The sequence below is a fragment of the Antechinus flavipes genome, chromosome 2 (assembly GCF_016432865.1).
Source record: "Antechinus flavipes isolate AdamAnt ecotype Samford, QLD, Australia chromosome 2, AdamAnt_v2, whole genome shotgun sequence".
Taxonomy (NCBI): Eukaryota; Metazoa; Chordata; class Mammalia; order Dasyuromorphia; family Dasyuridae; genus Antechinus; species Antechinus flavipes.
The window spans coordinates 575880770-575905367 of NC_067399.1; the positions used below are offsets into that span (position 1 = coordinate 575880770).

A 24598-nucleotide genomic window follows, 5' to 3' on the forward strand; every position below is an offset into this window, starting at 1 on the left:
GACAACAAGATTAGTAGATAAATTAGCCTCCTCTGTATTCCTCATAAACTCCTTTAAGACTATATGGCCAAATAAGTGTAGGCCTTAGAAGAATTTCCATTTTTTTCAAGAAAATATCTATTTTTGCCTATCCAAAGTTATTTTTTTTAATTAAAGTTAATAAGTTCATTTGGTTTTGGTGCTTTTGTAGATAATGTCAGAATACCTTTTGTTCAGAAGCCTCCCTTCTCTGCTTCTGACTTTGGTCGAGAGAGAGAGAGAGAGAGAGAGAGAAAATAGAGAAGAGAGAGATGGAGGGAGGAGTACACAAGCAGATGAGAGTGTGAGAGTGAGCTGAAAAGGGCCAATGTGCATGGCTATTCTTTCCCTCTCCCCAGGAGAATGATGAATATCTTTGAATGGCATTGCATTCCCAAATGACAATGATGATGAAAATAAACAGGTTCTGAACAAATTCAGTGATTATTTTCTTTTATTGTAATGTCTACATTTTTCTAAACTAAACTAAGAGCAATTATTCATTGCTCTTGTGATTATGTATGGATAAAATTAAACATGGGGCATAGCCACTTTGGACAAGAAAATCCAAAAGATACATGAAGTCACAGTTTGCACTTCCTGAGCTTTATGTTCATACATTACATAGATGTAACCTGAGTATTTATCAGAGTGCTAGTTTCTTGGTAGGGGGAAAGAAGCTGGGAATCATAGAGAAGAACTCAATCCTTTTGAAAAGACAAGAGAAACACACATGAAAATGCAAAGATAAATAATAATGTAAACCTATATTTCATTGAACTAAACAAATGAAAAGCAATATGAAATAAGGGTGGGGCCAGATTACATAGGACCTTAAATAGAAGGTGAAAGAATTTATATTTTAACCTAGAGATAATAGGGAATCATTGAGACCTTCTCAGAGAGATTAACATAGAAACAACTGTGATAGGTTATCTGGAACTAAATAATCTAATACAGAATTTGGAGAAGGTCAAAAGAATTTTCAGATATGTGGAAAAAATACAAGGACATTTCAGGCACAAACTTAGGAATGACCCTTAACTATTAAGCTCTTGCTTAACAAGAGCAACAAAGCTTTTGTTCCACAGGAAGATTATCATGTGTTTAGAATAGTTGAGGCAGAGAAGTTGCCCTGATGAAAGTTATTTGTCTATGTAATCCAACTGAGTCTGGTGGGCTTAAATGCCAGACATCTTAATTAATTGATCAGATAAGAGATGGCAGCCCTATGGAAGTTCAGGTAGAAAAATCTCTGAAACAAAAGGAAGGTTATACTGGCCTTTTACCATCTCTTCAGAGCTTTAATTCTATTTATTAAAGAGAAAAATGAAGAAATACAACCCTGAAATTATTGTAAGAACTTAATTTAATAATTATCCAGAATTACTATCTACGTACCCATTTTAGATACCTAACTTAATGGACCAATGGGACAGGAATGATGATAGATGATAGTAACCAAATTGGACCTCTAGAAATGGACAACTGGAGCTGGACACAAAGGGGTGAGAAATGGTTACTATCTCCTAGGCTAAGTACAACCTGTATGAATAATTGGGGGGTTGTAAGGGACTCCCCAGTCTCTTAGAGGTTCATGAATATGGTGTGCCCTCAATTCACTATGCCAGGAAGTAAACCTTTACATTCATAATACCATCATCTGCTCTTGGATTCCTGCTCAGCATCCCCAGATCATTATTAGTTATTTGATAGACTGGAAATAACAGGAACATCAGTGACATTAACAACAAAAGCTAGCAGTTCCATAGGTCTTTTAGATTTGCAAAATACTTTACCTGTGTCCTTTCATTTGATCCTAACAACAACTCTTATGCCTAGGAAAATGTTAATTAAAGGAAGAGAAAGAAGTATTTCTGGGCTACAAGACAGGTCAGTGGAGAAGAGTAGGAGAATTATACAAGATGGAAGCTGTGTTGCAGTGTTAGAGTCTACATCCTATGTAGTGATTCTTTAACTTTAGGTTGTCTGACGTGATAGCAATGTATATTCACCTGCTCATCTACATATTCCAAAAAATACCAGAAATGAAAGAATGGAAGAGAGCTTTAATTACCTAAAAATAAGTTTATCTTAATTCCTACATTTTACACAGATATATGCACATTATTGTGTGTGAATGTGTACTTACTGTTCAGTCATTTTTCAGTTATATCCAGTTCTTCATGATTCCACATGGAGTTTTCCATTTCCTGGAAAGTGGTTTGCCATTTCCTTCTCCAGCTCATTTTTTTTGAACAAATGAGGAAACTGAGGCTTAATTGGAGGATTAAATGATTTGCCCAGGGTCATACAGCTAGCAAGTGTCTGGGGCCAGATTTCACTTCTTAAAGATGACTTCTACCCGACTTCAGGCCCAATACTGTATCCACTGAGCCACTATCTCTACCATTCCTGTCTTGATGTGCATATATCCCTCCCCCATATATGGATCTATTGAGATAGTTCATCATGAAGACCAAAATATCTAGTACCAAAACATCCTCTGACAGGCAATATGACCATCCTTCCAAACCATGCCCTGTACACATTTGTCATCCAATGTAATAGAGACAGAAAATAAAAGGGATATTTTAGGGAGATAAATTTAGTGGTGGGACACAGAGCTGATTGGTATAGAGAAAAGCTAGCTCTAGGGAGATCAATTGGGAAGCAATAATCCGTATATGACTTGATGGACATAAAAATAAAAACAAAGAAAAAAGTAAGAAATTTGAAGGAAGAATGTATAGAAGTTGGTGATTAAGTGAAAACTTGGGAAAGGGACAAGGACTAGAGATCACCTCTGAGTCTGGATGAGAGAAAACACTGATACCACTGAGGAGAACAGGGAGGTCAGAAAGGGTAGTTAGTTTTAGAAGTAAGATTGTGAATTTGGTTTTAGATATAGTAAGGAACATAGTATTTTAAAGATTAAAATTTTAATTATTTCATTAAGTTTAATAGTGTTCAAATAGCAGACTAAGATTTTAATAAGATTCAAAGAACATAGAGTAAGTAATATATTTGAACTTTTATTTGGGATGCAGTCCAGAGCTCCAAAGACTCAAACCATAAAGTCCTCTCTTTTATATAATATAAACCAATAGAATTCATAGAGAAAAGGGTGGAAAGTAGAAGGAGAAAAGATTCAAGTTTAGGAATTTAACCACATATAATTCTGCTTTACCATAAATGTTTTCTCAAGACCACATTGAAAGGGAGAAAATTATGAAACCCAGTGGAGGAAGTTAATAATGAATAGAATCCAATAAGTCTTTAACAGAATTCATGAGTATATTCCACAGCTTGCACATCCTGAAATAAATCTGATGATGCAAACCTTTTTTAATGTAGTGAGGGGTGTGTGTGTGTGTGTGTGTGTGTGTGTGTGTGTGTGTAGAGCTCAAAGTATTCTAAACCACAAGATTGTCCAAAACACTGCATCTTTTTCTGCCCTCTGACAGCACTGTAATCGGAAGACTCTGGGTTCGAGTTTTGGATCTGTAACTTGCCAGGCATTTAATATCTCCATGCTCCAGTTTCCTCATCTGTAGAATAAGAATAACCACACTAGAATGCCTGTGTGACTCTCCAATGGGTGTTGTTGCCTGCCAGGCACAAATGTACACGATGGCCATTGCAACGGTACCCATAAAAACACAACATCCACTAATGATGTAGGCTGGCCTTGGGGCGCAAATCCAGCTTCTCACCCCCAAAGGCGAGTCACTCACCCTTCTCTGGGTCTCAATTTTCACATCTCTAATGGGAGATAATGGTACTTATCACACTGCCTTAAATGAGCATGCTGTATGTAAAAGGTTCTGCGGACTTTAAAGTGCTATGTGAACGTCAATGATCATCATTTAAGGAATTGTGTAAAAGAAAGCAATCGTATAGACATGGATTCAAGTCTTACAGCTAGGCAAGGCTGCCAATGCTCCAGGCAATGCTCAAAGATTGAGCAGGTGTCCATCGGCATTCATTGAGAGGGTTTTTCCCACCAGGAATTCCCCAAACTAGTGAAAATAGTCACAAAAACAATAACAGTAGCAACAGAAATTCTCTTGTTTCTTGCTCCACCACACTCCTCGCTTTTCTCAGACAATCTTTCCTCCAAAATTTACTATGAACAATCAAGGTGACTACATGTGAGTTCCCTGGAAACCTCCCAGCTTACTCTCTGCTGTCTCTTCTCTCTTTTCTATCTCCAGGGAACTGGTCCTGCCACTTGCTAAGGCTCATCCTTTTATCTGGGCCTTTCCAGCTCCTCTAGGACTGGAGTTCTGGCACTCCTTTCTCTCCTTCTCCCCTGGCTTCTTCCTGTTTGCTCCCCAACATGCCCAGTTCTCCATCCTAAAAGCCTTCCCTCTTGACCCTTCTTCACACTAGCAGTCCCGGTGGCCTGGATGTTCTACCAACAAAGCACTCCATCTCTCTGCTTGATCATCTCTGGCTGTCCATCACACCTGAAACACTCTCTTTCCCCACTCAGACTAGTGACCTCCTTGGCTCCAAGTCTCCAAAGTCTCCAGCAAACCTTCCCCAACCCTTATTAATTCTAGTGCCTTGCCTCTGTTCATTAGTTCCTACTTATCCTGTAGCTTTGTATATATTTGTTTGCATGTTGTTTCCCTTAGATTATAAGCTCCTTAAAAACAGAGGCTGTCTTTTGTCTCTTTTTATATTCCTACGATTAAGCACAGCACCTGACACGTAGCAGGCACTTAATAAATGTTTGTTGATTGATTATTGATGACTGATCCTTCTCCTTTTCCCAAATAAACTGGAAAATTGTACTTATTCGATGCTCCTACTTCCTCACTGTTCATTGTTTCTTTGACCACTTTTAACAGGTCTTCCAGCACCAGAGTTCAAAAAGTTTTTTCTCGAAGGCCACTTTTGCCTTTGATGATCAGGCATTTTTCTCAACATTCCTAACCTATCCGTGGTATTTTGTCTTGATGAGTTCCCTCAACTTGTAAGTTCTCTTCCTCGTCTAGGTTTCAGAGACCATGCATTGATTCAGAGACCATTCTCTTGCCTTTCCCCCAGCTTTTAAACTAGTTTTTCCTGATTTGACTTAAATCTCTGCTCTGACATATCAGCAGGTATGACTGGGGGTAAGTCATTTATTTAACTTCTATAGCCTCTACTGCATCAGCTGTAAAGAATGCAAAATACTGATTAATACTTGCACAACTATCTCATGAGACTGCTGTGAGGGAAATAACATTCAGTCTCTAAAGAGCCACAGAGATGGGCTCTGTTGTTCTAACATTTTGCCTTCCTTTTTATACCTTATCCTTTACTCTCCATGCTTCATTTTCCCATATATTTATTTTATTGTGCACTATGGAAACAATCCCAACAAACTAAAACTTTTTTAAAGCATCAAAAAATGAGAAAAGTAGAACTAGAGGAATTATATTTTTGTGCCTCTTATTTTCCCAAAATAAAGAAGGAGTTGGGCTAAAAATTGGATAGGAGGATAGGATTGAGTAGCTTCATTCACCTTTTGGGAAATTGCAAGATTCTTTTAGTGACCTTCAATTTCTCCCTGAAACAAAAGCACATTTTTTTAAAATAGGAAAATTCTGCCAGTGTTGTTGAATGGTTGTGGTATATTATGTGGAACATTAGAGTCTCTGATGAAGTGAAAATGAGAATAACTTAGAGGGTAATTGAGAGACACGTGATTTATGTGAGCAAACAGTAACAGTGCCTGCAGTGCCTGAAACATACAGGCTTTAACAAATGCTTACTGAATCACAAATGCTGGAAGGTATGTGGAAAAACAGGTACAATAATGCACTGTTGGTGGAGCTGAGAACTGGTCCAAACATTCTGGAGAACAATTTTAAACTATGTCCAAATTGTTCTGGGTAGACCCTTTGACCCAGAAATACCACTGTCTGAATTACAAAGAGATTTTTTTTTTTTTAAGGAAAAGGACCTATATGTACAAAAATATTGATAACAATTATTTCTGTGGTGGCAAAGAATTAGAAACTAAGGAGATGATCATTAATGGAGAATAGTTGAACAAGCTGAGGCATATGATTGTGATGGAATACTATTACACTCTTAAGAAATGACAAGCAAGATAGTTTTAGGAAAACCTGGAAAGACATATTAGATGATTTAAAGTGAAATGAGCAAAACTAGGGGAACATTTTTAAAAATAATATTTTTTTCCAATTACATGTAAAATTTTTTAATATTTAGCTAAAAAAATTTTGGTCCCAAATTGTCTCCCTTTTTTCCTCCCCTTCCCTCCAATTGTAGGAATTTAATAAAAATTGATATAAATATAAAAAAGAGACATGTGCAATCATGCAAAACATATTTCCACATTAGTCTTGCTGTGAAAGAAAACACAAATGAAAAAGAACCATGAAAGTGAAAAGTAATATGCCTCAATCTACATTCAGACAGCATTTTTCATCATAACTCCTTTAAAACTATCTTAGTTCATTGAATTGCTGAGAATAGCAAAGTCATTCACATTCTTTGATCATCGTGTGATATTGCTTTTATTCTGCACAATGTTTTCCTGGTTCTGCTCACTTCGCTTTGCATCAGTTCATGTAAGTCTTTTGGGGTTTTATGAAACCATCCTGCTCATTATTTTTTATAGTACAATAGTATTTCCATTACAGTCATATACCATAACTTGTTCAGTCTTTTCTCAATTGTGTATATGCTCTCAATTTCTATTTCTTAGCCAGCATGACTAGTTTTGGTCATTTCTGCTTTGGCCAGAAAACATTAGAATCTTCCCCTCCTAGATTTATTTATTTATTTAGATTTTTTTTTTTTTTGGGGGGGGGGAAGGGACTAAGTGAAAGAGGAGATTCTTTGCCTCAATTGCTACCTAGCTTTAATCACTGAATAGTCAAATTGAGACCTTTTGAAGACTTAACTTTAAAAGGCCAAGGTCTCCCATTGCATCCAGGGCCATCCCCAGTCATCTTCAGCTGTATCTTGCCACTAACCCAGAGAGCTTTGCAGGGGAAAGTGAGACAGGTGACATTGCCAAGCCCTCCCTCACTTAAATCCAATTCATTTGCATGTCAAAGCATCACCTCCCTGATGTCATGGTCCTTTTTGAGAACAAAGGACAAACAACAGTAATAAAAAAGCTGCTACAAATTTTTTTTTTTTTTTGGTGTAAGGAGGTTTCCTCCTTCCTTTTTATCTTTTGGGAATACAAACATAGTAGTAGTAGTAGTATTGCTGGATCAAAGAGTGGGCAGTTTTACTGCCCTTTAGACATAGTTCCAAGTTGCTCTTCAGAACAGTTGGATCAGTTTACAACTCTATCAGTAGTACATTAGTGTCCCAATTTTGCTGGAGAAGCATTGAAACAATTATAGCAATACATAATAATCTTTTATTAAAGACTTATCAGTACAGTAATTCATGACAGTTCTAAAGGACTAATGATGAAAAATGCTAAATGAAACATTTTTTCTTAACTTATTTTTCTTTTCTGCCTCCCACCCCTACAATACAGCTAATGTAGAAATGCTTTGCATGACTTCATATATATAATGTGCATTGTATTTCTTGCCTTTCCAATGAGTGAGGGAGAGGGGGAGAAAATTGGAGACTAAAAATAAAAATAAAAATTTTTAAAAATTTATAAAAGAACTGACAAATATGATTATAGAGATGTATGGAAAGACTTATATGAGCTGAAGAAAAATGAAATAAGCAAATTAAGGAAAACAACACATGATGGTTATAACAATGTAAATGGGAGAAAAATCACGAAATAATTAAAAATGAGTATTGCACAATTATAATGACCAGAGATTTGCAATGATACCTCCTTCTGCTCTTTTGCAGAATTAGGAGTCCACTTGTGTGGAACATTGCAAATATGTCAGCCTTTTGGATAGGTAGATTGGTTTTATTGGTTTTTTTCTAAATCTTCTACTTCAAGCAACAAAAAATGCTTGTTTTAAGGATGACTCCATAGGAATGGAAAAGAAGAAGAAAATAAGGAAAAATCTCTTGTAAAAGTGAAATAAAAAGGTATCGATAAAATTTATTTAAAATAAACACTTATTGATTGACTGACTTTATAAACAAGGACATATAAAGTAGTAACACTGAGATTAATAGTAATTAGCAGGTATGTAGCATTTTGAGATTTTCAAGGTGCTTTATATATTATTTCATTTTATTCTTACAATGACCCTGAGAGATAAGTGCAATTACCATCACTATTTTATAGGTGAGAAAACTGAGGCTGAGAGAGATTATACAACTTGTCTTTGGATATAGAGTGATTTTTTTTTTGTTAAAGTTTTTTTTCCCCCCAAAACACATGCGTGGACAATTCTTCAAAGTTAGCCCTAGCAAGACCTTGTGTTCCAATTTTCCCCCTCCTTCCCTCATGCCCTCCCCTAGATGGCAAGCAGTCCAATATATGTTAAACATGGTAGAAATATATGTTAAATCCAATATATGCATACATATTTATACAATTATCCTGCTGCACAAGAAAAATCAATTCAAACCAATAAAAAAAGAAAAAGTGAAGTAAAATAAAATGCAAGCAAACAACAGTAAAAAGAGTGAGAATGCTATGTTGTAAACCACATTCAGTTCCCACAGTCCTCTCTCTGGGTGTAGATGTCTCTCTTCATCAGTGAACAATTGGAATTGATTTGAATCATCTCATTGTTGAAGAGAGCCACATCAAGTGATAAGTTTCTAAGGCAGGATTTGAATTCAAGTCTTCCTGACTCAAAGCTCAATACTTTTATTTATTGAGCCATCTAAAATATGTCCTTAAAGAAATGCATGAGCAAAAAAAGAAGATGAATGCATGGTGAACACAGGGGCAAGCCAAAAGACAACCTCCGTGTGCTCTATTTGTATCCTTCCTATGTCGAAAGAAAGAAAGAAAGGGAGATATACTGGATGAAAAAGAAAGGGAGGTACATTGGATGGATGCCATATGATAAGTCCATTAATATACCTGGGAAAGAGTTGCATAGGCTACATGAGTGTTTCAATCTGTAATTATCAGAGCAAATACCCACATCAATGAAATTACAGATTGATATGAGTATAGAAAGGGATGAAATTATACTTTATCCTATGTTCTAAACCTTCTCTACTGCCCACTAAACTCAGAAATTAATCCCATGAGAAAAACAAAAAGTGAAACTTCATTTTCTATGTAGCAGGGACTACAAAGAGGTGAGAACCAAGGATAAAATTTAGAGAAATTCCATCCTAGAAGAGTGGAAAGAGGATAAGGAGGCAAAGAAAGAACAGAGGAAAATCAAGATAGTGTAGGATAGTCAAAAGTTGAAGATATTGAATAAGAAATAATATTGATATATCAGGAAAATGATATATCACTCAACACCAAAGGCAAATTTGACCTTTGAGAGACTCCAAAAAGAATGTTCTTCCCACTATAAATTCTACTTCTACAGTACTCAACCAACCAACCAACTAGACTGGGCACCTTATATGGCATATTAAGCACCTACTCTCCTAAGAACTTTGCTAAAGAGAAATAAACTTGAGGCGTTCAAGGTTACCTCTTGACATTCTCTCATACAGTCCTGTAGATTTCCCCAAGTTATAATGACATCCTGTGGGTTTCCCCTCAAAAGTAAACATACTTTAAGAGAGGCTGAAGAAAAAGCAATCCTTTGGCTATCAAACCTGTACTTTCTGAATAACTATCTGGTATTAATCTCTAAGAAGGACACCGTAGAGGAACTAAATATATGATCCCATTCAATATCCAATGAATGCACTTCATCAGGAAATACTCTTTTCCTTTCAGAAAGTCCAGCACCAAACTCAAACTTGGGAAGTCCCATATTTATAATTATCCAAAGGTTCTACTGAGGAAATGTTCTTGTTCTGATTAAAAGGTTCAATTTTGGGGGTCACTCTGCCTAGGGAAATTAAAATACTCCCAACTACGGGGCAAACACTGTCCATGAATTCTCCTCTGGCTGAGTAGTCATAAACTTTCATGTGCTTCTGAAGGAAATCTATAAGTGTCAGGGTTGTTATCAACTATTGAGTGGGAAAAGTCTACTTTTAGAATCTCTATCTTCAAGTTATGTATAAGTACATACATCCCTTCTATCATATATTTCTGATATAAGTCATTGTTCATGAGAGGATGAAAATGTACCTAGAAAAACAGTCTCTTCTGCTTTTCTCCCTACATTTGTGCCCTACTCAGAAGGCAGGTTCATCCTGCTATCCTCTGGTTGCCTAAAAATCCAAACGATGGTGAGAGACATAGAGCTAGTCTTTTAGCTCAGTTTAAGAGACCACAGAAAGAAGTTTGACTCCTCCTGCAGGAGTCTGTCCTTATGAAACTCGTCACCAAGTCACCCATGGGCAATCCTTTGGGAGGTTGCTCTTAAGATACATCAAAAGAGGTGCACAATCTATAAATGGGCTGGGGGAGGTCATCAAATTCATCAGAAACTCTCCTGACCAATTCCTTTTATTCTAACATGCTGAGATTCTCTGAAAACAAACTCTTTCTTTCATCTGCTGCCCACAGCATTTGATTGCCTTCATTCAAACAGACCAATTTTGATGATGCCAATTTATAAGAGTTTTGTGGGGAGGGAAATAACCACTGCTCTTTCCTCACTAAGACCTCAAGTGTTACAAAAATTATAGGTTGCCTCATAATCCACTTTGGTAACTCAATCCTGGTCCCCTGACGTCTTTCAAACCATACTCAAAATGACTAAGGACAAATTGACTTCACAGGCTTATAGGGCAGTATTTTTCCTCTCTCACGCCCAGTTATAGGAGCTGTAAGTGTTTGGAGGAAAAAGCTTCATTTCAGAGAATCAAACACACTATGGGGAAGATATCCTAGAAAGAACAATGGGCTGAGAGAGTTGGGCTCAAATTCATTCATTGATACTTGATTCCTCTGACCTCTCAGAATGGAGGACAACAGGTTGCCTAAGAAGGGACAAATTAACTAAGGTCAAAGCTCTCATGTCATGGAATGGGACCAAACCCAGGAGTGGCCCCAGAGGTTTCTAGTCTGCAAGAGAGAAAGGGAATCAGTCTTTGTCAAAAAAATTAAGCAAAATTTTTTTAAAATATTGGGTTAGGACAGTTTCCTAGATTTAGAGGTAAAAGTCCATTGCCATGAAAGATCTTCCCTCTGATAGGCAGAAAATTATATCTTAATTAAAGGAGAAATTCTGGATTGTGAAGGACACCCAAGAGATCATCTTATTTGGTTCCTTTGATTTACAGATAGGAAATTATAACTCAGAGAGATCAAGTGGTTTGCTTAAAGTTCTGAATTTTGTCAGGAAATTCACTAATTAAATTGAGACATTTTTCATACATATTCATCTTGAAGTGAAAATTCTCAATCAGCTCTAACCTCATCAAAATGTTGTGTTAGAAGTTGATATCTTGTCCTAATCTCATAGAATCAGGAAAATGGGAGACACATAATTTGAGAGATGTAGAAACCAACAACCCTCTTCTCCTCATGATTTCACAAATGAGAAAACTAAGGTAGAGAGGGGAAGCAGCTTGCTTGAAGTCAGAGAATTACAGAAGTAGCAGAGGTAGGACTGAAAAAAGCGAGATTAAAAATCTTGAGAGAGAAAAAATCTTTGGGTCTAGAGACCTAAGTCTCTAGGTATTATGATTGCCACATTTTTTCCTAGCCTATCATTCTGTTGATGGTGAGATTTCCAAAGACTCTAAAAGTCTTTGAAAGATAAGAAACAGTTTTTTCAAACAGTAACAACAACTGCTTAAGGGGACTTTGAGCTGACATCCTCAGCTCCATGCTCTCTCATCATCCTCCCCCCTTTCCAAACTGTTGCTGAAGCCTATCAATTTTACTTTTGCAAGACTCTCAAATGTGTCTCCTTCTCTTCCACTGTGGTGCAGGTACTCCTCAACTTGGGCTGGTCTATTGTAAGAGTCTGCTGCTTGGTCCCCCTGACTCAAGTCTCTCTCCATTTCCAGTCTATTTCCCACTCAGGGGCCAAAGTGAGCTTCCTAAAGAACAGATCTGATCACGTCCAAGATCAAAATCCTCTCTGGTGTTCAGACCCTTCAGAATCCTTCTCCTCCTCTTCCCTCCACCTTTCCAGTCTTTTTACATCTTTCCATATGCCTTCCTCTCCATACTCTGCAGTCCAGTGACCATATTCTCCTTGTTCCTCAAACAAAGCGCTCCCATACTCCTGACATTTTCTCTTTGCCTCTCCTACCTGGAAGGCTCTTCTTCCTCATTTTCACATCTGGTTCCCTGATTTCTTTCAATTCCCAACTGAAATCCTTTCTACAAGAAGCCTCTCCTAATCCCCCTTAATTCTAGTGGCTTCCCTCTGTTGATTATTTCTGATTTATTCTGTCTACATCCTTTGTATATTTGTTGTTCAATTGTTTTTCAGTAGGGTCTGATTCTTCATTGGAACTCATTGGAGTAGTTTATTATTTCCTTCTCCAGCTCAATATATAGATGATAAAATTGAGATAAATAGGGATAAATGACGTATCCAGGATCACAGAATCTGTAAGTATCTAGGGCCAGATTTAACCTCAGGGAGATGAATCCTCCTGACTGTGGATCCAGCACTTTATCTGCTGAGCCACCTAGCCTTGTAGCTACTTGTTTACATGCTGTCTTCTTTAGGCTGTAAGCATCTAAGGTTGAGAATAGGGAACTATTGTTTGCCTTTTTTGTATCCCTAACTTTTAGCATAGGACTTGGTATACTGTAGTAGCTTAATCAATGCTTATTGACTGATTGATACCTGCAGTCACAATATATGCTTAAGTACATGGAATGTATGTATTGAACAAAAAATGTCATATGTCACAAATCTGTACTTTTGAGATGCATAAAGATCAAATCAGATTGTTTATAAAAATTAACAGCAAGTGACCATTTTTTTTTTTTCTGATGAGCTTTCCTTTCTTACCAGAAGGTGGCAGGGAATACTCATTTTTCCTTCACTTCCATAGGATCCAGATCAAAGAAAATAGAGCTGGAAAGGACCTGAGAGATCATTTCACTAACTCTCTCACTTAAGAACTGAGGAACAAGAGACAAAATGATTTGCCCAAGATCAAAAAGTAAATAAACAACAGAAGTTGGATTTGAATCCAGATCTTTTAATGCCAAATCCAGGACCTTTACCTTTCTCTCTGCCACAAACATTTTTAGGCAACAAATTGGTCATTGTTTTACTTAGTCCTAGAACTCTGGAACTTTAAGTATTATTTATAGTATTCAAGAGGTTCTATTTACTTAATGTATAATTAAAAAAGGATTGCTGCAAATACAGTCAATTTTATTCAAGAGCTATATTTATATTCTATTTATTGATTGAACTATAGTTGTCCACAACATGAGAATATGGATTTTTCTTGAACATAATAAATAAAGCCTCATGAACATGAGTTTAGTATAATTAAGGGGAAAATGTTTTGAGAGTTAATTAAAATGAAAATAGGCATTTATACCGGTGTCTCCAATGAATTAATAAAATTTTCCAATTTTCAACTTCCATATATGTTACTTATTAGGATATTTTATTTTGTAAGTTTTATAATATGAAGCTTTATGATTGGAAAATTGAAACATCTATGTGTGTGTGGTAGGAAAATTGGTAAATAAAACTGTTGGATAGGAAAAATATGTTGATTAATTCTAAACACAAAGCTATATTTTTTCTTTGATAATATTAAAGTTAGAATAAGATATAGTTAATTTAACAGCCTGAGGTAGTATGCAACATAATAAAAATTGTGGAAGATTACATGCCATGCATTATATTACTTAAAAGCATACACAATCTGCCCTGGTCAGACTCCATCTTGGGTATAGGTTCAGTTCTAGGTGCTGAAGGACATTGATTAGCTGGAGAGCATTCAAAGGGGGTGGGAGATAAGCAGGATAATTATCTTGAAGTCATATCATGTGAGAATTGTTGAAGAAACTGGAGATAGTGAGCCTGAAGACCAGAAGAGATGGATAGGAATAGAGGGGAATACATAAAAGCTGTCTGAGGAGCTATCAGGTGGAAAAGGGGATAAACTTGCTTTGCTTAGAAAGCAGAACTAGGAGTAAGTTGCAAAAAGGGGATGCAAGAAAAGATTTCATTACAATTAATTCTATCCCAAAGAATAAGGTCCAAGGAAGCAATGGGTTTTCTTTACTACAAGTCTTAGCAAAAATTGGATGACAACTTATTGAGAATTTTGTATAGAGAATCCTTCTTTAGGCTATGGGTTGGAATAGATAGCCCCTGAGGCCTTCTCTACCTCTGAAACTCAGTGATAGTTTATGGTATAATGAAAAAAACACTGGACTGAGGAGTCAGAAGCCCTAGTTTCACCATCTATTATCTATTAGAACATCTATTGACACCTATCAGATCTAGTCATTTAGGTATTCTAGGCAGCTATTTCCTCATCAATAAAATGGTGATAATATACCTTCCCTGTTTACATCATAGGATTTTCAGTCAGTCAGTAAACAAGCATTTTCTAAGTACCTGTTATATATTAGGCACTGTGCTAAGTAAACAATGGGGTTTGAAAAAAAAAAAAAGCAAAAAAAGTACTTGCTTTCAAGAATCTAAGAGTCCAATGGATTTTATTTAATAGCTAATTTAGTAACCAAGATGTATTAATTTAATAACTAATTTTATGTACTTATTTAATAACTAATTTAAAGTGCTTCATAAATTATAAGATAATGAAAAATTAATAAAAGTCATCACTATTAGTTGATGCTGGGAACTGCTGGAGAGCATATCCTTATTCAGATCACTAGAACATGTCAACATCTCCAATTAATCTCAAGTGTGGAGTGGTATCTTTGGAAAAGTAATGTCATCTCTCAACTTCAGTGTACTCATCTTCAAAATAATGAACAGTGTTAAACTACAGTATATATGGAGTGTTTTCTATCTCTAATACCATACATTAATCAAGTTACTCATTGAATCAGCCATGAGTGATGTTTTCCCTTGTGAATTCTGCTTATGGACCAGCACTTCCAGTTCTCCTTAGAAAGGAGAATTCCACATATTTATTCATATATGTCAAACTATGGTTATCATTTTGCACAGTGATTTGCAGTTAATAAAAGATATCTATCTACACCATTACTCAAGGGTTCACATGTATTATTTTTAAATACTTCTCAAAGAGAAATTAATTAAAACATAACTCACACTGATTTTGGCTGGTCTAGCAACATATGTGTGGACAGACACAGTCAGTGCAAGTATTCACTAAAGGTAATAAGATGGTAAGATCAAAGTTCACAAGCAACAATGATTAAATTGTGATTGTAAAAAAAGTCAACACATAACCTTACTGCATAAAATAATAATGATAATAATAATATCACATGATTTTATAGCAATGTAAGGTTTACAAAATACTTTCTTTATGATGAAGTTCTCTGAACTTCAGAGAATGACTTGTGGGATCATACAGGTAGAAAGACTGAGAACTGAGAATTCAATTCAGGTGCCTTGATTCCAGGACTCATGTTTTGCTCACCCTATCCATTGTGGGTGTCTATTCCATACTGCAGGTATAAATCCTGATCTGTATCTAAAAGAACTCTGAGAGGACACAAAAAGGTCCTTTGAATGATAGGTCTCTGTTACTCCTGCCACATTAATCATGTTCCTTCATCTGAATGTTAATTTATTTTCTACATCTGCAATACATCTGCAAATGTATTATTAGAGTGTTGAGGCTGAAGTCAGGAAAACTTGAATTCAAATCCAGCTTCAGATACTTAATAGCCATGTGGTCCTGCATGAGTCACTCCACCTCTGTCTGCCTCAGTTTCCTCATTTATAAAACAGAGATATATGACACCTGCCTCACAGCATTGTTGCAAGAACCAAATAGGATGCTTGAAAAGCACTTAGCACAGTACTTAGAACATAGTAGGTACTTGTTCCCTTCTCTTTCCCCCCATTTGTGTAGCCATTCACAGTATTAAAAATGCTTTCACACACATTATCTCATCTGAGCCTTAACACAAATCATTAAAGTAAACATCATTGAGCATTTTATCCTTATCTGAAAAATGAATAAATTTTGGCTCCGAGAGAGTGAACAGTTAACTGACAAAAGTTATACAGGTAGTCACTGGCAAAACTGAGACAAGAAAACAGGATTTGGTTCTGTTATCTCATCATTATATCATTTCCTATAGATTTGGTCTTACACTAAAGAGTAAGTGAATAAGGAAAGTATCTATAGGAAAAATCTAATTAATTCTCTACAAGTGTATTCAAAATAAGCAATGCAAAGCAACTCAAAAGTATTGGCTATGGAATCAATATAGTCAATAAGTCAGTTGATAGACAGTTATTAAGCACCTACTATGGGCACCATGCTAAATGCTGAGAAAAGATGAAAAAAGAAACTTAATTCCTGCACTGTGGGAGTTTGCAGTTGAATGGTGGAAGACATCATACAAAAGAAAGCTCAAAAGGAGCAGAGGGGAGGTACTTCAGGAAGGGATGGGGTAGAGTAGTCCCAAAGTCATGTGGCCAGATGAGAAAAGAGATGTTTATGCTGAGTCTCTCCTTTAATGGAGGTTTTGGAGTTCCTGACTCTAGGACAGGGACTGAATTTGTGATTTCACTGGAATAGGGAAGTACCAGGTGAAGAAACTCTTCCCAGGCCATCATCTTCTCTGTAATTTATTCTTGGAGAGAGGAGTAATTTGCCCAGTTTTATAGATTCAGAGTTGAATCCACATCTTACTGACTTTAAAGCCAGTTTTTTATCTACTAATACTATGCTGCCTCCCAGGGAAGCTGGGTTTAAGTTTCACCTATGACTTTTACCTATGACTTACCTTTGGGCGAGCAACTTAACCTGGTTGGGCCAGACTATCTCCATCTATGAAATTGGGAGTGCAGGGGGACGGGTTGATAGTAATTTTGTCCCTTTCTCTTCTAATTCAATATTCCTCTGAATGTTCTCATTCCTCCGGCGATGGAATCCAATTTTAAAGCAGATTTCTCATTATCTCTCTTGGACAGAGGCAGGGAATTGATGAAAATAAGATGACCAAATTTCCAAGACAACCAAATTTCATATGTTCCTAGGAAAGCCAGAAGCATGGCCCATAGCCACTTTAAGGGTACCTTCATAAATGAACAGGACTGGCAATGCTTGCGCAAATAACACAATAACAGTTTTCAAATATTGCAAAGATAGGAGTTAAGCCTCTGTGTCTCATGTGGACCCAGTTCCAAAATAAAATGCACCAGCAAGAGAATAAAACATGGGTCCAACACTTGGACAGCTTTTTATAGAAACTGTTAATGACAGCAAATGATAACCAAACTTGGGCCAATCATGTATCCTTTCCTCAGACAAAATTGCCACAGAAGCCAATTATTCATCTGTTATCCTCCCCCAGGTCTATCTAAAAATGCAACTTCTAAAATGGCTACACCATGAACTCCAATTTCAAAATACTATGCAAATCAGAAATCAAAACGAAGGCAAGACAATGGGGTTGCTCTTAATAAAGGCTGGTTCTGTTCTCCCCAGTCCCTCTCTGCAGGTGCGGGATGGCAGAAGCTCCAGACAGCTGTGGCTTGGCATCTGGGCCGCGTAATCCCGCTCGTCTCCTCGTTGTAGCCACAGAATGCCGGTCCGGACTATAATGGCTAGGTTTGTCCTGCCAAAAGGCTCGCAGTTGTGTTGTGTGTTTTTTTTCCCCACCCCCTTCGGGGCAAGGGCAGCGGGGAATCGGGTGAGTTTCTGGAGATGTCTTTTACAAGTCTAGATCTATGAAGGCCAGATGGCCTGGGAACTTCAAAGGGGGTGAAAAACAGCTCATTGTGGGTTTGCAGATTTTCAGACCCATAGGTCAACTGGTGGCAGAGCCAAGAGAGGGCTCCCTCGCAGCTTGGAGGAAGGCTGGCCACGGGCCATCCGCAAGAGGAAAAAGATTCAGGGCTGGACGTCTGTGCGGGGTGGGCCCCAGACAGACGGCTGAGCACAAGCCCCAGGAGAAAAGCGAGGCCTTCCTTCTGTGACTAAGCAGGGCCACAATCCTTCTCAGCGCTCCTGCCGGCCGTCGGGTCGCCCTGCATGGAAAGGGACGCTCTGACTTACCTTTGACAGGACACTTCATGGTGACGTTGGCTCCCACTGTTGCCTTGGCAGTGCCACCGACAGTCACAGTCAGACGGCCGTGCTCTACTTCTGTGAAATTTCTTGCCACAGCCAAGATGACAGGTCCCTCTTAATTAAAAGGAAGCACAAGAAAGGGGTCAGGTTAAAGTCTTTCCCCCCCTTTTCTCCCCTAACAAAGCAGCAGGGCAGTGATCAAAGGTGGTCATATACATATTAATCATAAATATTACAAATTGTCATAAATTATACATGTTAATCAAAAATAGCAAAAGGAGGTAATCTTTCTACTTATTTTTTTTCAAATGTCTAATTTTATAACATATGGATTCCCCTAAATACCAAAGAAATTATAATTCTGACTCATAGATTTGAACAGGATAGTGGGCTAGTCAATATGCAGTCATTATGCTAAGTCCTAGGGATAAAAAGAAAGCTCTCTTTCCCCCCCAAAAAACTGGAATAGATCACTTGTGTTCTTGTGTTCAAATTATGATTTAGCACAGTGCCTGGCACATAGTAGGAGCTTATTAAATGCTTGTGGACTGACTGGTTATACTATGAACCATCTGAGCAAATCCCTTCATCTCTCTGGGCTTCATTCACTTGCCTTATTTGAAAAATGAGTCTATGTCATATCAATTAATTGATCAATTAACAACTATTTATCAAGTATTGATTATGTATTAGGTATTGGGAATATAAAGTAAAAAATGACACATTTACAACTCTCAGAGAATTTATATTATTAAAAAAGAGCACTAATACAACAGAAATGCATACAAAATATATACAAATTTATATATATATATATAAGAATTAGTTGAAGGAACTAAGGATATTTAATCTAGAAAAGAGAAGGTTCAGGGAAGGGCACAATAATGATTTTTGAGGATTTGAAGGACATGTGAAAAATGTATCAGATTTGTTCTGTTTGAACCCATGAACCAAGAAACACAGGTGGAAGGTGGAAGGCATCCCATTTAGGCTTGATGTTAGGAAAAATTTCTTAAGCATTAAGTCTATCCATAAGTGGAAGAATCTGATTTCTGAAGTTATGGGTCCTCCCTACCCTGGAATTTCCTAGATGAGTTGATCTTTGAAGTTTTTTCTGGCCAAAAAATTCGGGATTGATGTGAGGAGATTGATTTTATCCAAGCATTCTAGATCTAAGATTCTATGATCATCTTTATTATCTGACCTTGTTAAGACATAATTGATTTCAGTTCATCCAATATAAGTTTCAGTTCAGATTAAAGAGTTTCTCTTACAATAACTTACAATATTAAGACTCATTTAAATTGCAGAAAGTTTTTTTTTTTTTTTTTGTTATTGTTGTTGTTGTTGCTGAGGCAATTGGGGTTAAGTGACATGCTGCAGAAAGCCTTAAAATGGAAAATGAACCTTAATTGATCAGCTCTAACATAGCTCTCCAATAGCAAAGTTATATGTGGCTAAGACCAGTAACACTGTATAATTTAATTTTTTAAAAAATGGTCAATAATGGTGAAATAAAATTAAAAGTTAGTATCTGATTATTCTGAAACAAGTGTTTGTATAACAGATTAAGTGGAAAAATTCAATACTAGAAAAAAAATATTTCAAGCTTGGAAAGAATAAAAAATGTGTTGGTCAGTGACAACTCTGGCTTCACACTAACATTTCCTGCCTAAAGAAATATGCTCCCCTAGGGCTAGTGACAGGCAAAAAGCCAAGTACCACAGAGTAAACAAGGCTACCCTCCCAAGGCCAGTCTAGACCCACCACATGGCGCTTTCGGAAAACAGGAAGGGACAAGTTGGTAGGAATGTGCTGATGAAGATGGGCAATTTAGTCTGAGAAATCAAGAAAGGGGGCTAGGACAAAAAGGGAATCAGTTAACTATGGTGGTGGGAAGGCAAATTCTGCCAACTGCTTGATTCCCATGAACTAAGAATATTTTTTTTACATTCTTAAATAATAATTGATAGGTGATCTTGATATATGATAGTTTTATTGATACCAGATAATCCTGTAGTCTATGAACTTCTAAAAATAATATTTGATATCAACATAAATGGTTTCCTTTGTAATCCTACATATTTTATTTTATGCATTTAAGAATAGAATTCTGAGAAGGGGTCCAAAGGCTTCACCAGATTGCCAAAGGGATCCATGACATGAACAAGGTTAAGAATCCCTAATCAATGAACACATAAACACAACAAGTACCAGAATAATAGCTTTGGCCCGAAGCTAAGAGAACATAAGCTGAGGCAGGAACAGTCCTTTACTTGGAGGTGCAAGAAAAGGAAAGGACTCATTAAATGCCTTCACACAGGACCTCAGTGACCTTATCATAAATGCTGAGAAGCAGGTTCCTACTGAGCTTGGCAGAGGGTCTCCCAGGAAATGCCCCAGGGATCTGACTTTGGCCTTGGACCATTCAACAATTTTTATCAGTGACTTGGATAATAGTACAGCTGGTGTGCTTATTTAATTTTCAGGTGACAGAAAGCCAGCTAACAAATCGTTATGACAGAGTTGGGAGCCAAAAAAATCTTGTGAGGATAGAAGACTGGGCCAACTATAATTAGAGGAAATTTAATAGGGATAGATTTAAAGTTTTACCTTTGGTTAAGAAAATCAGACTCACAAGAATAAGACCAGGGAAGCATGGCTAGACATCAGTTTGTATGGGGATAAAAAAAGATCTGGGGAGTTTTAGTTGATGGCAAGTTCAGTATGGTCCAGTTAAGATGGCTAATGTAATCTTGTACAATATTAGAGGTATTATATAGGGTCCAAGACTCCGAGAGGGAGTCTGTCCAGATTATCATGGACCTTGAATATTTTGTCCCTTTCTAATGGCCATATTTGAGAAAAGACTAGAACACATCTAAAGGAAGGTGATCAGAATGAACAAATATGCTGAGATCATGACATATTAATTAAAGATGTTCAATCTGGAGAAGGGAAAAAAGGATAATTTAGTCTAATACTAAACAAAAATTTTATTATGATATCTATATATTACATTCTTATAATATATATATATATAATATAACAAACAAGGATTTTATCCTAAAAGTTAAACTTGTTTTCCTTGGATCAAGAAGGCAAAGCTAGTGAGATGTAGGGGAGAACTTCCTAACAATTTGGGTTATCCCAAAGTAAAATGGGCAGAGTTGCTTTCTTTCCTTTGGACATTTTAAAGTTAAAGTTATATTATCACTTGACATATATGTAAGAAGAATTTTTATTATTATCACTTGACATATATGTAAGAAGAATTTTTATTCAGGTATAAGTTGGGTCTCTGGTCCAACTTTTAAAGTTTGGGATTCTGTTCAGTTATACAGTTTGGAGTAAATAGCCTTGAGTTCTTTTCTACTTCTGGGATTTTATAATTCTGGGAGTCTAGGAAATTTCTCCTGCAGAATACTTTAAAAAACTTTTTAGACTGAATTTTACTTTATTTTTCTCAATTATATGTAAACAAAATTTTTACACATTTATTAATTTTTTTCTTTTTATTTTTTTCCTCCTCTCTCTTCTTCCCTTCCTGAGAAGGCAAATAATTTAATATAGCTTATACATGTGCAGTCATGCAAAACACTTTAATATGAGTCCAGGATATTTTTCTAGAACACATTGTGAACCCCAAAATAATTGCCAATAGAAGTAGATGCCTCAAGAAAGCCCTTAGGCTTATTAAAAATTATGTATGAAGATGAAATCTGACAGAAGCAAACTGGCTGTGGTAACATGTCAGGGTGGGGAGTTTATTAGCATCTTAGAACATTAAGAGCAGAAAGAAGCCCAGACCAATTACTTCATTATACAGGTGAGGAACCCATGCCCACAGAGGTAACAACCACAAACTCAAACAATTAGTGGCAGAGCCTACAAGACTGCTCGAACCATCTCACTCCTAACTCAGCCAATCCTCCAGCTCACTATTACATATTGTCTTATTCCCCCCAGAGGAATGTAAATTCTTTGTGGCCAAAAGGCCCGTCTCATATTTCTCTGCTATCCCCTACAGTGCTCCGATCTGGGTTGGATTCTTAAAAGGGCATTCAGGGAATACTTAGAACCATATAATTTTAGAACTGGAGGGGACTCAGATCATCTAATCCAAGGTCTTCATTTTTCAGATGAAGAAACTGAGACTTGGAGAGCTGAAGATTTGAACAAAGCTACAGAGCTCATTAGCTGCACAGCCAGGACCAGAACCAAAGCCCTTGACTCCAAAGACCATGTTATTTCTCTTTTACCATTATGCTGCTCAACTTATTGCACTTGGCTGTGACCTCTCCCCAAAGAGCAATTTTGCAAACATTTCCCTCTCCCACCCACCCTGGAAGCCCTACATCTGATTCTCACTTGTGGTTTAGGGAAGCAGTAACAGAAACCACTGCTGGTGCTGGGGGCAATTCCTTTCATCTCTGTATGCTAGAAATAAGAAAGCTTTTTAACAAAACCTTCCTCCCTCTGTGATTTCTCTAGTATAAAGAATTCACCCACCAAGGCAATTCTTCAGTAGTTTATAGTTCTAGAGTTGACTGTGGACAATGATGGGTTAATTGGAACAGAGAGCTACTTTATATCAGAAGCAGGATGGAAATCAGGTCCTAGTGATTTCATAGACAGGCAACTACTTGACAAGACAAAAAAGCTTTAGAATATTTCCTTAAAATAAGACAGTTGCCACTCACCTTCCCTGAGTGTCTGCCTGTGGGAAGCAACAATAGCTAGCATTTATATGATGTTTTAACTAGGTGAACAGTGGATGGAGCTCTGCACCCAGAGTCAGAAAATCCTAAATTCAAATCCATCTTCAGGCACTTGCTGCCTGGGTGATCCTGGGCAAGGCACTTAATGCAGTTTGCCTCAGTTTCCTCATCTGTAAAATGAGCTAAAGAAGGAAATGGCAAATCGCTCCAGTATCTTTGTCAAGAAAACTCCAAATAGGGCTCAGACATGACTGAACAACAACAACAAAAGCAAAAAATCTCACATTACATATAACCTCATTTTATCTTTATAATAAGTCTGGGGGCTGGTGCAATTATTACCCCCATTTTACAGTTGGGGAAATTAATAGAAAGATTAAATGACTTGCTCTGGATCACATAACTAATAAATATCTGAAACAGGATTTGAATGCCGATCTTTCTGACTCTAGGTCCAGCATTCTATTCGATGTGCTACCAGCTGCCTCATAAGACTTGATTTATGAAATCATAAAATGTCTGTAGAATTTTATTAAGTTCAAGCTTCTTTGAAATGTTTTAAATGAGGCATTTAGTTATATATCATGGTATTTTAAAAAAGGACAAGTCTAAAAAAAACCACTTTCTTTGATTTAGTGGGACTTTAAATATGAATAGTCAGTAATGTTGAAAATAAATATCTATAATAAGGATAAAGGCTATTTTAGAGACCACCTTTGAGCATAGCCACATTAAATAACTCTAATGATTTCTCATTTCTATAAGAAGCAAGATATGGAATTAGTTGTAAAGTGAAAAAAATATTCTGAATTCTTCACTAGGTATTACCTGCATACAACACAGAGGAAGTTTTTGTGTCTGAATCAGGATGATTAACCACAGTACATCCATATACACCTTGTTCTTCCCTTGTAGGATTCCGAATTTGTATTTTTCTGGTTCCATCCAGTATTATTCTGTAGAACAGTAAGAGACATGATGTATTCACTCAATAAATATATTTATTAAGGAAAGCCATTTATAACACTTGAGAATATGAGTCTAAAATTTTTTGAGGCTAATAAAATAGAGCCAAGAGCAGAAATTTTTGTGTCTGTTGCAAGTACCACAAACTGTGGTAAAGGAAATGGTACCATGTGCGTACTCAACAGAGTGTGGTAAGAGGCAATGACCCCCTGGGACACCAGTGTGAGAACCACTGCTGGGAGTTGGGGAAGGAATTTATCCCAGTCCTCCATCTTAATAGCTTAATATTTTAATTAACTTTTGTTTCTAATTAAGTGCTTGTCATCACCTTCTAAATTTGGTACCCTGGAGCAAAGCCCTATTTAACTCTACTTATGACTCTGAGAAAGGCCTCTAGGGATTCCCTTTTCTTTGGTCTGAACCTCCCCTTTCTTTCTTTATAGTTATAGAATTATAGGTTTTTTAAAACTCTAAGGGATCTCAGAGACCATCCATCTGCCATCTTGCCATCTGTATTTCATGAACAAATAATTTAATTTTGGGGGGTTTGTTTTCTTCCCTGAAAAATAAGTTAGACTGGATGACTTTTAAGGTTCCCTTCCAATTCTAAATCTAGTTCATTTCATTATTTTATCAAGAAATAGAGTCTTGCCCAGGGTCACAAAAGAAATATGTATCAGAATCAAGACTAAAATTCTGGTTTGCTGACT

General features: G+C 36.8%; 1 protein-coding gene across 1 annotated transcript in view; it reads right to left on the minus strand.

Moving 5' to 3' along the window:
* ADAMTSL3 (ADAMTS like 3) overlaps nt 1-24598 on the minus strand; it is a 553515-nt gene that overhangs the window by 42880 nt on the left and 486037 nt on the right. The window contains exons 22-23 of the mRNA XM_051981175.1: nt 23751-23878; nt 18187-18315 (exon numbers count right to left, since the gene is read on the minus strand). Coding sequence (XP_051837135.1) covers nt 18187-18315; nt 23751-23878 — 257 coding nt within the window. The remainder of the gene's footprint in view (nt 1-18186; nt 18316-23750; nt 23879-24598) is intronic.